The sequence below is a fragment of the Porites lutea genome, chromosome 4 (assembly GCF_958299795.1).
Source record: "Porites lutea chromosome 4, jaPorLute2.1, whole genome shotgun sequence".
NCBI classification, from domain to species: Eukaryota; Metazoa; Cnidaria; class Anthozoa; order Scleractinia; family Poritidae; genus Porites; species Porites lutea.
This window is the reverse complement of record NC_133204.1, coordinates 146,004-160,981: the sequence shown is the minus strand read 5'-3', so window position 1 is coordinate 160,981 and position 14,978 is coordinate 146,004. Positions and strand designations below refer to the sequence as shown.

Sequence of the window (14,978 nt, the reverse complement as noted above, 5' to 3'; positions counted from 1 at the left end):
CGGCCGCGCATAATAATGAGGACTAGGGACTAGGCAAGGCCAATCACAGTTTAGCTCTTAAAATCAAGGAGCTAACTCGCGAGACTTCTCGCAAGATCGTGCGCGGTGGATATGATTACAGGTCGAGAATGAAATGGACGACGTAGGCTGTGTACATGTGTGCACAGTCGCCCTCTCCACTCAGAAAGACGCGTTTGCGAAAGTTAATTTGCCAGGATTGTGAGACTGATTGACGAAATAAGCAACAATAAAGGTTCATATTGAAGAAGAGGAAAATTTTTATCTATTTTAAATTTGCCTACGGAGTCAATGATTTATCGCACCTTGCTGTTTTGATCAAATTCAAACGATCTCCTGATGATAGTAGACGCTTCATGCTGTTTGTTCCTTTCTTGTTACTCACAGCAAAGTATGCTTTGGAGCCCGGACTCTTCGATAGTTTGTCGTGTGCTGCTTTAGATCTTTCACGTATCTTTCATTTTTGAAAGCTTGGACATGTGGTAATTGCTTTCCCGTGCGTGGTTGCTTCTTGCTTCACACAGAACTTTGAGATCGAAAGCGCTTTATAGTTGTTCTTTTATTTCTTTGAATACATGTTCTTTTCAAGGTTTTAATTTCTATAGATGAGTTGAAGCGTCGTAGCTGAAATGACATCTTGACTATATTTCACGCTTGGTCCGGCCCAGGTTTATAATATTTCAGATCATTGCCCCCGCAGGGATTTCGCCCAGAGGCGAAATCTCGAGGAGGCACCCTAGTAACTCGCGCGTATATTAAGGACAGTACTTACAGTTCAAATATACAGTCGGTATACAGTGGAACCTCGATATAACGAACCTCTATATAACGAAGTCCTCGGTATAACGAACGATTTTCTTTACCCCAGAAATAGTAAAATATATAAAAGGAACCTCGATATAACGAAACCTCGTTATAGCGAACACATTTTTTCAATCCCTTGGCACTTCGTTATATCGAGGTTCCACTGTACTAGAAAAAATCTCGATTTGCTCGAACTGCGGCCGCGAGGAATCGGTAGGTAATGATGACGTTTCTATTGTTTGCGCCCGCAAGTACGAAACGGTTAGGATGACGTAAAGACAGAAAACCCGAAGGGACCGCTCAGGTAGATTTTCCGACATTTATTGTGCAGTCATACTTCCATACTCTTTTGCGTTACGCAGTGACATTCTGTGGAGCAGTTGTTTTGAAAGTTACGGACCAAAAGATACTCGTTAAGTGCAGGGGAGGTTATAAGGTGAGTTTAACTGTCAATATATACACTTGGAGAGTTTGCCAGACACGAGTTCACAAATCTTTGATTTATATTGCCTGGAAACCTTGCCAGACACTCTTTCTCTCTCTTTGACCGGAATAAACCCTAATCCTAACCAGCCCCAAACAAGCAAGACAAGTGAACAACGGCTAGCTTATCACTAGCAGACTGTGACGGACATTTACAGAAATTCGCCGACAATCAAATTCTGTGCTGACTTATTCCCTGCTCACAGATGTCCTTACGTTATAAAGTTTCAAATAAGACTAGAATGCGCTAGCGTGAATCGATCAAACGTCCTTTTAATTTCTAAGGCTTACTTTCCAGCAAATAAAATGAACTGAATGTAAAAAAGGGAAAGAGAAATAGCGAAACATTCAACTTCTAATTAAATCTTTTCTTATGGTTTAGAATAAACTATTCTCGAAACTGAGAATGTTTTGATCAAAGCTGTGTAAATCGAGCTGAAACTGTGCATGGAACCTTGCGTTTCCTGTATTTATCTCACCTATTGTATGGAATATGTGTGAAAAACTTCATTATGAATCGGTATATTTCAAAGAGCTACACAACCAGCAAGAATACTATTGACCGACAATATACAGAACGGGGGCAGCTGCAGTGTCAACTATTACTAGTTGTATAATAGCGATGTGAATTAGTAACGAGCGATTGTCAGAGATTTTTGACTCAGTCAAGGATGTGTCTGTACAATCGTTTCATCAGCTTTTGTCAGCGCTGGTTGAATTGAAATAAATGGCGAGTCTAAACGCGATGTCACATTTTATTTTCCTTTCGCTGTTTGGCCGACATCAAAACAAAAGACGTTGGGTCACGGAAATCGTTTGGCCGCTGCGGTTCGCAGACAGCGACCAGAAATATAAGTCTGTGTCCACACGCTAGTTAAACTTATCGGTTTTTTTTTTCTATTTTTTGTCACTGATCAGTCTTTGCACTAGTATAGGTATTTATCTTACTGCTTACTACAGCTCTCTCGAGTAAAGGCTGATCCTGAAATTTACCTTGAGCAACAAATCACCAAAAATATATGCCAAAAATGTTCACTCCAGACGTCTGATCTGACAGTTGGCGGATGCAATAGTCTATTTTTCTCTGTTCTTTCCTATAACAGACCAACATTTTATCAGCTTAGCACATAATTTAAAGAAAAGGTTTTTTTCTTATGTAGTTTATCCTATAAATGTAGGACTCTCGCCATTAAAGGCATTTATTTACAAACAGCAGACATATTTGCATATTATTTTGCTGACAGGAAACCCAGATTGTATTCACTTGTCTTCGATCTTATTTGTTTTAGATTCCTAAAAATGACACTGCTATCCAACTAAACCATTAATATTTAGTCTAGAATTGACTTCTCTGTCACTGCAGAGTATCGGTGACATTTTATAGGAAGCAGGGTTGTTGCAAGATGCGCATATGAAATCACTAAGATAAATCATTCTTCTTCAACTTCAATTCCCTCTTATCCTAGGTGCGATGGTTATACAGAATACTCTTAGACAAACCATTACTCTATCTTTTACCTGACTTTACTTTGAAATCGTGAAATTTGTTATCCGATCCATGCGACGTGCACTTGCCTATTATTCCCGATCTCTGTGTTGAAATTAAATAAAAACGATGATAAATATGCATACTAGACATACAGTTTTTAAGCAGCTTTAAATAGTATCACCATACTGTACTGCCGGTGCTTGAAATGCGCTTAAGGTTGCATAACAAAATATTACTCACCACGTTTCACGGCAACTCCTTTTACACAACCGGAACACTTCATGATCAATATCTGCCTTGCCCAGCGGATTCCAATAAATTTTAACAAGAATCATGTGTCACGCTCGCACATATGACACACAATGGAGGTCTCGAGGGTCGATTTTTTATGTAGAGGGTTCTTTTTTTTATGTTTATTTTTTTGGCGTTTTTAGCTGGCAAGGAGCCCCAGATTTGCAAATGTTCTGTTTTTATTAGCGCTGACCCAGAGTGCTGACAGACGTATTGTAACAAAGGTGTACGTTTTCCTTATTCCCTATTGTTGAAACGGTGAACAGTAAAAACAATGAAATCACTCCGTGTAAAATAGGAAAACTGACTGCTGCACTGGATAGAAGCCAAGCGTAATGCGAACATCAGTCCCCGTTTAATTCATACAAATACAAACACTTAGATACTGTAAAGGCAGTGAAGTAGAAAATGTAACAAGTTCCAAGTAAAGTTCTTTAATTCCGTGGGATGCCACATGCCTGTGGCACTCCCACGGTAAAAATCCGGTTCGGTTGTACCCAAAATTGCAAAGCCAGCCAATAGGATTGCCTAAAATCTTTATCGATTATCTCTTCTTGCAAGCTGACCAATCAGATTGTAAAAAAACTGTATCGATTTTTAATCGATTTGCTTCCTCTAAAGAACGTTGAAATCAAAACGTTCCTTGCCAAATTTGTCGCGCTTGAGTTTTCCCACTCGTGGTTTAGGATGGCTTGTTAACCAGCGAAATCCTTCGGGATACTGGCAAGTCACGAAAGGCGACCTAAGCCAAATTATTTTTTTCCTTCATGATTCTTTTTTGTTTAGGTCTAGCTTTTTCATAAGGTTTTAGTAGCGTCTGGTTGCGGGCCATGATTTCCGTTAGATTTTTCTATTCCGAGTTCGCCAGTTTTTGCCGAGCACAGCTAGAGTTCAGTTTTTTCTTTTCTTATCGAAAACACCTTGACGATGGGAGGTTAAATCGCGTAAATTTCAATTCGTACCCTTGACGACTGGCGTTAAAATCGCCAAAATATTGTCCTTGTCGTTCGACGACTCGCTTTCGACATGGATTGGACTTCTGGATGGGACACGGATCAGGACATGAGTAAACTTATTATACCTTGGAATCAGGAATAATCATTGGAACAATGAGACCTTGGAAACACATTGCAATTAATTTTTAACCGTATCAAGAGCATCTTGGAATATTAAACTTTCATCTTGGATTAAAACATTGGAACTTTATCGAACTTTGTAACCCTGGGTTCGACCCTGGATAAAGCAAGCGGATGTTTTGTTTTGTTTTGTTCCATTAACCTAGATAGAACGCCATTATGCTTCCATAGACCAACGCATCCCACGGAAACGACTTTAGGCGTCTTGTTGATAATAAAGTGTCTGCTGCCCGGGGGGGGAGGGGTACTCCCATACATTACCTTTACGGTTATGTGCCGCCCAACGGGGTGGTGACTTGAAGCTCCTGATTTAGAACGGGGTATCCATGTCAGTTGCCTGCGTGCAGACGTCTCCTATTTCCTTTGTTGCACGCGGAAAAACAAAGGAAATAGGAGACGTCTGAGGCGGCAGAACTGCCTCAGGACCTTACAAATCGATGAGGCGTACAATGTAAACACAACTTTAGTTTAATCCACAGAAATTCATGTACACGCTGTCAATGGCTACCATTGATTTTCCTTGCAAACGATTCCTTGTGAACAATGTCTTGATTCGGTGATACGATAATGCGATGTGAACGTGATAGTGCAATATAGGCTTAACTGATGCGATGCGACGCGATGCGATGCGATGCGACGCGATGCGATGCGGTAAAGAAAACTAAAGGAAGAAACAGAAAACTAGCATTACAAAGGCGAGCTAGGGGCGATACGAAATTACAATACAATAAGGTAAAGCAGTAATTCTGAAACTTACATCTGTGTCCTTGTTCCGTTATTGACATAAACCTTAGTCCTTAATCCGTTCCTTGATTCCTTTTAACCGTAGAATGTTCAACTTAAAAACTAACACAGCGAAAAGCGTTCCGAAACGTTCAACTAGCGTGGTCATCCGGGACCGCTCGGTCCCAGGCCACCGCAACGTAAGTTTCTGTCATGTCACGCAATGTCACGCGCAATGCTGCCGTGACATTCCCGGCCCCTAAACGTCCGGGGGGCGTTTACTTCTCCTGATCTCCTTCCTGTTCCTCTTTGGGCAGGATTAGGACAAGCTTGTTGATTGGTCTTCTAAGCGTAGTTTCTCGTGTTTTGACGACAACAGATCTGATAAGGCCCTGGGCGTCCGGCTCTACTCGCACAACGCGGGCCAACGACCAGGCATTACGTGGGACGTTCTCTTCTCGGATTATCACGACATCCCCTTCTACCAGGCTTCGCTGAGGATGTTGCCATTTGCGCCTTTCCTGCATCACAACGAGGTACTCCTTCTTCCACCAAGTCCAAAATAGATTTGCCAAGTATTGCACTCTTCGCCACCGACGACGCATGTATACATCGTTCTTCTGGAACTTCCCTGGGGGTGGCAGTATCACATTTGACTTGGTCGTCAGGATATGGTTGGGAGTAAGCGGTTCAAGATCGTCAGGTTCTCCAGACACTGTCGTCAAGGGCCTAGAGTTGATAACAGCCTCAACTTCACACAAGAGGGTGCGGAATGATTCTTCGTCCAAACAATGACCGTACTCATCCATTAGGCCAGCAAGAATCTTCCTTGTAGTTTTGATCTGACGCTCCCACACGCCGCCCATGTGGCTAGCGGCGGGTGGGTTAAAGGTCCAATCAATGTTCTCTCTCTGTAGCTTGGCTCGGATTTCTTCATGATCCATCTCTTGTATAGCTTGGAGCAGTTCATTGTGTGCGCCAACAAAATTTGAACCGTTGTCGCTTCTCATTTCCCTCACCGGACCACGTCGTGCTATGAAGCGCCGAAGTGCTTGAATAAATGAACTTGACTCGAGGGTACTTGCGACTTCAATATGGACTGCTCGGCTGACCAAACATGTGAAGAGGGCACCATACCTCTTCACCTCCCTGCGTCCTTCCTTAATTAAGAAGGGGCCAAAGTAGTCGACGCCCGTGTATGTAAATGGTGGTGCTGGAGAGATGCGATCCCTGGGTAGATCAGCCATCTTTTGCTCGCCTGGCTTGCCATGGTTGCGGCGACAGAAGACACACTTTGAGGTTACATGGCGCACTGCTGCGTTAACTTTGATGATCCAATACTTCTCTCGAAGGGTTGCAATGACGTGGCTACGTCCAGCGTGGCCCAACCGTTTATGAGCGTGACGGATGAGAAGAGTTGTAACATGACTCTTCTTTGGTAAAATGACTGGGTGCTTTGTCTCAAATGGTAAATCTGCACGTCTGAGTCGACCTCCAACTCTGAGGACACCATTGTCCAGGAAGGGATCAAGGCGACGAACAGGACTGTCATTCTTTATACCTCCTTTCTTCTGCCCTCGCAGCTTATTCTTCTCGCCTTCCTTGAGAGCGTGGACTTCCTTGCCAAAGGCTGAAGCTTGAACAAACTTCAGAATAGCCAATTCAGCTGTCGCTAGATCTTGTACAGTAAGAGGCGAGTATGGCTCTTCGGCACTCTTAAACTTGACTACCTTGGTCGTTGCAGGCGATCTCTGGTCTGCAAAGTTTCTGTCGCCACTTGTGGTTCCATTCTTGACATTTAAACGATTGTTACGCCGCTTTCGCAAGGTCTCTTTAACTCGCAGGAACACAGCTACGGCCCTTCGCAAACGATGCCAATCAGAAAAGCTTTTGATCAGCTTGTTTGTGGTGTTATCCACCTGATTAATGCTGACCGCACTGCTTGTCGTTACCTTCCTTACTTCTGGATCATTATCTGGGACTTGGCCCAACGTGGATGGTTGTTGCGGCCACTCGTTCTCGGGTTTCCATAAGAATTCTGGACCTTCTAACCAACGCTGCCCTTCTAAAAGAGCAAGTCCATTAAGGCCCCTTGAAGCATCATCTGCCGGATTCTCCTTAGTGGCTACATACTTCCACTGATTCGGGTGTGAATGGTCGCGGATGAGCTGCACCCGGTTTGCAACAAAAACATGAAACCGCTGTCGTTCATTAGCGATATAGCGCAACACAGTGGTGGAATCTGTATGGTACACAAACTCTGGGTCGCCATCTACCTCTCTTTTTAACATTTCTCCAACTCGGATGGATGTGGTAGCAGCAGTTAGCTCGAGACGCGGAATTGTGACTGACTTGATAGGGGCGAGACGTGATTTCCCCATTAGGAACGTACAGTGAACGCGATTGCTGTCATCACACAGCCGTAGGTAAGCAACAGTTCCATATCCCATGGAACTTGCATCAGAGAAGAGATGTACTTGCTGGGACGTCACGGTTCCGAACTCTGGCGGCTTGACACACCTGTTTGCCTTGAACTGCTCTAGCAGAGGAAGCTCGCTTAGCCACTTGGCCCATCTAGTTTGGTACTGATCAGGAATGGTGTCATCCCATCCGATATCTTCACGACAAAGGTCCTGAAGTATCTTCTTGGCCGGAAGTGTGAATGGCGCGGCAAAGCCCAGTGGGTCATAAATTGATGAGATAACAGATAAGATGCCCCTTCTTGTTGGCGGCTTATCATTAATAACTATACGAAACTTGAAGACGTCAGATTCTACGCACCATAGCACCCCAAGGGCGCGTTCAACAGGTAGACGGTCGTGACCCAGATCAAGGTCTCTAGCTTCCTTAGAACGCTTCTCCGTTGGGATGGATTCCAGAACAGCACCACTATTGCTTGTAAATTTTGTTAAGTTGAAGCCTCCATGCTCACATGCTTGGCATAGACCTTGGATAAGCTCAATGGCTGTCTGCTCGTCTTTAACTGAACGAAGGCAATCATCTACATAGAAATTTCGGCGGATAGTATCCGCTGCAAGTGGACCACTTTCGTGTTCCATGTCCTTAGCAGTCTCCTTCAATGCAAAGTTGCAACAGCTTGGGGATGAAGCCGCTCCGAAGAGGTGCACCGTCATTTGATATTCCTGGATGGGCAACTCCAGATTGCCATCGGGCCACCAGAGGAACCTGAGGAAGTCACACTGGTCATCGGACACCTGAACCTGGTGAAACATCGCCTCTATATCCGCCATGAATGCCACGGGCTCTTGGCGAAAGCATGTAAGAACTCCAATCAGAGAGTTGGTAAGGTCAGGGCCTGACATTAGTTGGTCGTTCAAGGAAGTGCTTCCGTGTCTAGCGCTACAGTCGAAGACCACACGTATTTTCTGGGGCTTCCTAGGGTGGTAGATACCATGGTGTGGCAGGTACCATACTTTGCCAGGGCCAGCTTCCAGACGGTCATCTGGCACTCGTCGTGCATAACCCTTTGCAATCATTTCATTCACAAAGTTGACATAGTCATCTCGATAGCTCTCGTCACGTAACATCTTCTTTCTCTGCCAAGTTGCTCGTTTCAGCGCTTGAACTCGGTTGTTTGGCATTGTCACCTGAGGGTCTCTGAATGGCAATGGTATCACATAATGGCCGTCGCGAAGGTGGACGTTTTCCCTTATCCTACTGATGAACTTCTTGTCCTCTTGGGAGTAGCCGTATTCATCAGGGCTAGACTTGTGATCGTTGAAATCTAGTTCAAACATTTGCTGTATGGCTTGGGGTGATATCACCTCTTTGACTGATTCCGCTTCCCGTACCGTGATTCTGTGACAAGTAACATTGCCAGGACTTGAAACGTTCTCCACATACAAAGGCCCAGACAGAGTCCAGCCATGGCGCAATCGCATTGCATATGGCCCCTTGACATCACTTGGTACAACCTCTAGAGGTTCTATAGCTGCAGGACAATTACTGCCGATTAATAGGCCAATCTCCAAGTTCGGTATAAACTCTGGTATCTTCTCAGCAACACTGCGAAGATGCTCCCACCGTTTGACTCCTTCAGGGGTAGGAATCTGCTTTTCGGTCACTGGTATCTCGAATCTCGTGTAAGACTGCGGTAGCTCAACTGGATTCTTGCCTTCCATGTCCATCACCAACAAGTCAGAGACAACAGTGGTGGATATCAGGCTTTGGCCATGCATAGTGCCCAGCTGTAACTGCGTCTTTTTGCCATCAACGCTCATCTTCTCTCTAAGACTCTCAGTCAGAAAGCAACCACTGCTGCCATTGTCGTAGAAGGCATAAGTGGTGACGGTCTCGTCGCTGCCTTTCTTCTTTACACGTACTGGTAGGATGGCATGAAGCACAACTGATTCTGCAGGTCTAGCGGTACTACAGGAGGTAGATTGAAGGTTGGTACAGGCATTGCCCACTGCCTTGTCATTCTCTTGTTTACTATTGTCCCTTGGTGGAATTTGGAATCCACTAATGTGAAGGGCTGAGGGATGCAGTCGTCCACAGAATTTACATTTCCGTCTGTTTGGGCAGTTCCTTGAGATGTGGTTCGTTCCGTAACATCCAAAACACATGTTCCTTTCTCTCAGGAAGGCTCTCTTAAGTTCTGGCGTCTTCTTGTTGAATAAATCACAGTCATCCAAATCATGAGCAAGGTTGCAAAGGTGACATGGGGGGCGACCATAGTTACTTGGAGGCCCGGCCCCGTATACAGCCGGAGGCACGACGGCTCCAAGTGGTGTCGTCACAAAACTGTTTTCCTTTGGTCTCCATGGAATTCCCGGTTTCCTTGGTGGCCTTTTTCCTTTACCGGGAGGTTCCTTTTCTTTGGGTTTAACATCTTCCTTACTCTTGCTAAGGGCCTCTTTGCCGAACACCGGGTCATTGGCAGACTCTGACGCATACTCCACAAATTTGGCAAGGTCTGCGAAACACGTTACACCGTCCTCCCTTCTCTTCTTCTTTAACACCTGATCTCTCCATTTAGCTTGCAAGTTGGCCGGAAGCTTGGAGACCACCGACTGCATGTTTGGTGCATGGTCGAGCACACGCATGTATGAAATACTCTTCATAGCAATGTTACACTTTGTCAAGAATATTGACAGTCGCTTCAAGCCTTGGTTGTCATCATATCTAACAGGAGCCCAGTGGATGATTTTGTTGAGGTAAGCAGTGGAAATCTTGTACGGGTCACCGTATTCTTTCTGAAGCAGTCGTCTGGCTTCCGTGTAACCTGCTTCAGGGTCCATGTGTAGACATCCTTGAATAAGGTCTGCCGGTTCACCTTGAAGATGCTGATTTAGATAATACAAGAGATCAGAACCGGTAGATGCTTTGGAGCAGATACGTGTATCAAAGGCCATAACAAAGGTCTTGTACTCGATTGGGTCACCTGTGAACTTAGTTATTGTTGGTTGAGGCAGTGTCATAGCAGCTGTTAACTGTTGGTGTGTTGCAATAATTGTCTCATTTTGCTTCTGCTGTAACTCGATAACATTCTGAAAGGTACGTTCTGCTAACTGGGGTGATCGAGCTTCAGAGACTCCATGACTGCTTTCCTTAGAAGTTTCCCGGAGACCGTTACCAGTCAACGGTGTCGATGAAATTCCATCTGCAAACAAGCCAGGGCTGAAATCTGCGGCCTTGGGATTCTTGGGGGAGCTGCTAACCTCCGTATTTATAGCTGGTGTCATCTCTTTGGTGGCAGAGGAGCCAAGCGGGTTGCGACTCACAGTAACGATGTCAGGTGACGATTTTGCTGCAGACTTTAACACAATAGATATAAAGGAGGCAGCCACTGACGGTGGACTTGAGCCAAGTGGAGGTGGGGGAGCCTCGTGTTCCTTATCAATTTCACTCAATGTCTTCTGCCTTGCTTCGGTTTTTGCTATTTCCATTTCAAGTTCCAATTCTTCTCCCGCAGCACGAAGAGCCTGTTTCCGCTTAAGCATCAATCTTTCAGCCTTTAACTCTGCTAGACGGACTCTCTCTCGGTCTCTTGCAGACAACCTTGAACTTGCCTTAGACGATCGTTCAGATCCTTTGCTACTTCTTCCATCTAACTGATCAATCAAGCGGGCCTCAGCCTGTGATATCCAAGCGTGTAATGGGTGTAAATATGCCATCATATCTTCGACCTTATCCTTGTAATGGGCATGTTCATGGTCTTTATCCTTTTCCTGGGTTAACTCTTCATAGTAAGCTGAAAAGGCTTCCCTGTACTGTTCGATAAGATCCTTCAAGATCATTGTCTCGTCCTTTACGAGGTGCAAGTTGTTAACATCAACCATTAGCTGGGATATCTCAGTTCTCTTTCTGGATACAGATCGGAAAGCATTTGCGTATTGCCGTTTTAGTCTGTTGCGCTTTTCTTCTTGACCCTTTTCTGTCAAATTTCGTCTCCGCGGGCCTAGAGAATCTGGTAATTCGCCAGTGTTTGAAGATTGACTCAGAAATGGTTCTTCCATTTTTCTGTCTGTGTTTTCTTCTTCGAAATCCTCAAGGATGCCTGGAACATTGAAGTCGTCCGTGTGATCCTGGGAACTAGTTTCGGCCATACGTGAAGCGAATCAACCCGCCGCAATTCTTTCACAAATCCAGTAAAATCCAAACAAAGCTAACGTAAATTAAGCAAATAACTCCTTCGAAGCACGCAGAACGCCGATGTACAGATTTTTCTTTACGAATGAGGCGGCAGAACTGCCTCAGGACCTTACAAATCGATGAGGCGTACAATGTAAACACAACTTTAGTTTAATCCACAGAAATTCATGTACACGCTGTCAATGGCTACCATTGATTTTCCTTGCAAACGATTCCTTGTGAACAATGTCTTGATTCGGTGATACGATAATGCGATGTGAACGTGATAGTGCAATATAGGCTTAACTGATGCGATGCGACGCGATGCGATGCGATGCGACGCGATGCGATGCGGTAAAGAAAACTAAAGGAAGAAACAGAAAACTAGCATTACAAAGGCGAGCTAGGGGCGATACGAAATTACAATACAATAAGGTAAAGCAGTAATTCTGAAACTTACATCTGTGTCCTTGTTCCGTTATTGACATAAACCTTAGTCCTTAATCCGTTCCTTGATTCCTTTTAACCGTAGAATGTTCAACTTAAAAACTAACACAGCGAAAAGCGTTCCGAAACGTTCAACTAGCGTGGTCATCCGGGACCGCTCGGTCCCAGGCCACCGCAACGTAAGTTTCTGTCATGTCACGCAGTGTCACGCGCAATGCTGCCGTGACAACGTCTGCACGCAGGCAACCATTTCAGAGGCGTTTTCTAGAACGGGGTATAATATTTCGAACGCACAAAAGCTCCAGTTTTGTAAGCAGCCATTTGAAATTATTCAAGAACAGATTGCTTTTAAAAATACGGTTCAATACGTTAACAAGTAAACTGTTGTACTCTTGTTGCACCCTGTGTTTTAGCGTGCAGGGCGGGCGTATTTTGGCGCGAGCCGAGAGCGCTGACTCCGCCATCTTGAATAAATAGGCGCGCAGAAGTCTGGGACGAGTCCATAATTTACCCGAGGGAGATGAACACGGGCTCAAAAGAAAGGGACGGGGAAGGAGAAGGAAAATCGTTAGCTTTAACTGTGCGTGGTGAGAGATTTTGCGTCATAATTAACCGTATTGCATCCGCATGCACAGGAAACGTACTCCAGATGATTATGAAGAAGCATTTATTTGATGTATGAGTCGAACAAATAAAGAAATATCTTTTTACAAAAACAGGGCTATTTCAATTTAGAAACTTTCTAGAACGGAGTATAAAAAATTGGCCCATTTCTAGAACGGGGTATCAGTTTTAGGGCGAATTCTAGAACGGGGTATAAAAAATTGGCCCATTTCTAGAACGGGGTATCAATTTAAGGGGAAATTTTTTTTAGAACAGGGTGCCAATTTGGAGTCCCGGGCGACACATACCCAACCAAAAAATACCCAAGTGCAACCCGGGGTCTGCTGCCAGTCAGGAAAAACCCCCTTAACTAAGGAGGAAACCTGAACCCTCCCGAAAGCAGAGCCAGACACTTAACATGAACCTCGAGGGAGAGAGGTTGAACTAGAATACAAAATTATGAGTACATCAACGACCAACGACAATTAATTCAAATGACACAAAAAGAAAAAAGCATTGACAAACGAAACTCAGGCAGCGATGTCAGCTAGAATGATCACCTCAGTAAAATCCCGCCATTTTATACTTGAGTCTCCGTGACAGCTGTCAATAAGCTGGAACCGTGAAAACAATAATTTGCTGTTATTCTTAGAACCGCAGAAAATAACAAGTTTTCCCTATTCCCTGTTGTTGAAACGGTGAACAGTGAAAACAATGAAATCATTCCGTGTAAAATAGGAAAACTGACTGCTGCACTGGATAGAAATACAAAGAACGGGAGTGAAAATGTAACTAAGATCAAATTCCTAGAGATTTGGCAACTAGTATTCGATTATCAAGAGAATTTTCTACATAACCGTCCTCGGTGGTCCCTGAACGCCATCTACCGTGGCTTTTCCAGCATCTATCTAAGACTTGTGCGTTGGCTGCTGTAGCAGCTCCGCCTGATCTGAATGAATGCAGGCTTATGTTGGCCGTGTTGGGCACAAATTCGCGCAACAGCTTAACTAGGGATCTCTTGCGCGGGTATAACTGAGAGGTTTTACTTTGTCTATAACTTTATATCTAGATCTAACTTTGACTATAGGTTTGAACATAAAATCTGAAATCTTAGATGTACTTCAGCTCGAAGATATTAGCTTGTTAGCTACTCTAAAATTCGAGTGTAAATAAAGTTTATGTTATGTATGTTATGTTACTGACGCCTGTTAATTTCTTGTACCTTTCTAATTGACACAGGACAGGTAACCTTGCCGGATCTTCTGATCACCACTTCATTCCCCTTACGGTATTGATCAGTCTTACTCTGGGACACTTTGATGGTTAAATGAGTGTCGATTATGCTAATGTCACCGATAGTAACGGCTGCTAGTTCACTGAAACGGAAGAACCCCGCAAATAACAGTAAGGCCATAGAAATGTCCCTACGTATAGGCAATTCATCGGAATGCTCATGTTTAATATAACACGCTGTGAGGGCCTCCTTTAAAATGGGAGATTTCTTCGAAGTGGGTTTGGCATTTTGACGCTTGGCCCCTTCCACCATATTTTTGACAAAGGTGCTACTCATAGGATTGGGAACCATGCCCCGCAAAATCATAAGCCCATTTCAAAGCACAATAACTGTACTAGATTCAGTCACAGAGGCTGATACCTGATAGATGGCCAAGTGGCTAAAATATAGAGTCGCATGAACCACGGAGACAGGGAACACAACTAACTTGTTAGTATTAGCAAACTTAACCCAACGATTTAAAGAACTTGTATAATTAACTACTGTTCCACAGGCTTTGGATGAAAGGGCTGTTTGCTACAACCCTTTAAATAGTTCAACAGAAGTAACTTCTCCATGACTGGATTTCAAACGGTTCTTTCCATGGACCTTGGCTGAAAATATTTAGACCTGTAAGAAAGAAAATAGACTGTGCGTGATGTGATATAGCATTACATGTTTCTGTAAAACTACTGAAGCGATTAACCGGTATTACAATGATGTTAAGATAGCGCTACCGATAGCAAAAAGCATATTAATATATAATCAGTATCATCTCTCAACTTGGTGTGATGTCGTCTATGGACTCCTAATTTCAATGACACCTGTAAACAAGTGGTACCTTTCCTATGAAGAGGGGTAAAATAAAATCGTATGTTCTTTAATTGCCACCCGTGGGCAAGAAAATGCCACCTGTGGGCAAGAGAAAGCCACCTGTGAGCAAGGAAGAGCCACCTGAGGGCTTATTACTGTACAAGAACCCGCGGAAATACTATGTATATATCAATGCTAGCTTAACTTTTGGTACAGTGTTCACACAAACCTTTCGCTGAGAAACAAAACCCCTTATCGCTGTTGCCTTTGCGCACAGACCGCCAATTAACATACAATGCTATAA

General features: G+C 44.1%; 1 protein-coding gene across 1 annotated transcript; it reads right to left on the bottom strand.

The window, feature by feature from the left end:
• Nucleotides 1–4,626: 4,626 nt before the first annotated feature.
• Nucleotides 4,627–11,513, bottom strand: LOC140933090 (uncharacterized). Its single transcript, XM_073382607.1, has 2 exons — nucleotides 4,979–11,513; nucleotides 4,627–4,882 (listed from the first exon to the last, which is right to left on the bottom strand). Exon 1 carries the CDS (start codon nucleotides 11,511–11,513, stop codon nucleotides 5,223–5,225), a length of 6,291 nt encoding a protein of 2,096 aa, XP_073238708.1. The 3' UTR covers nucleotides 4,627–4,882; nucleotides 4,979–5,222.
• Nucleotides 11,514–14,978: the final 3,465 nt, after the last annotated feature.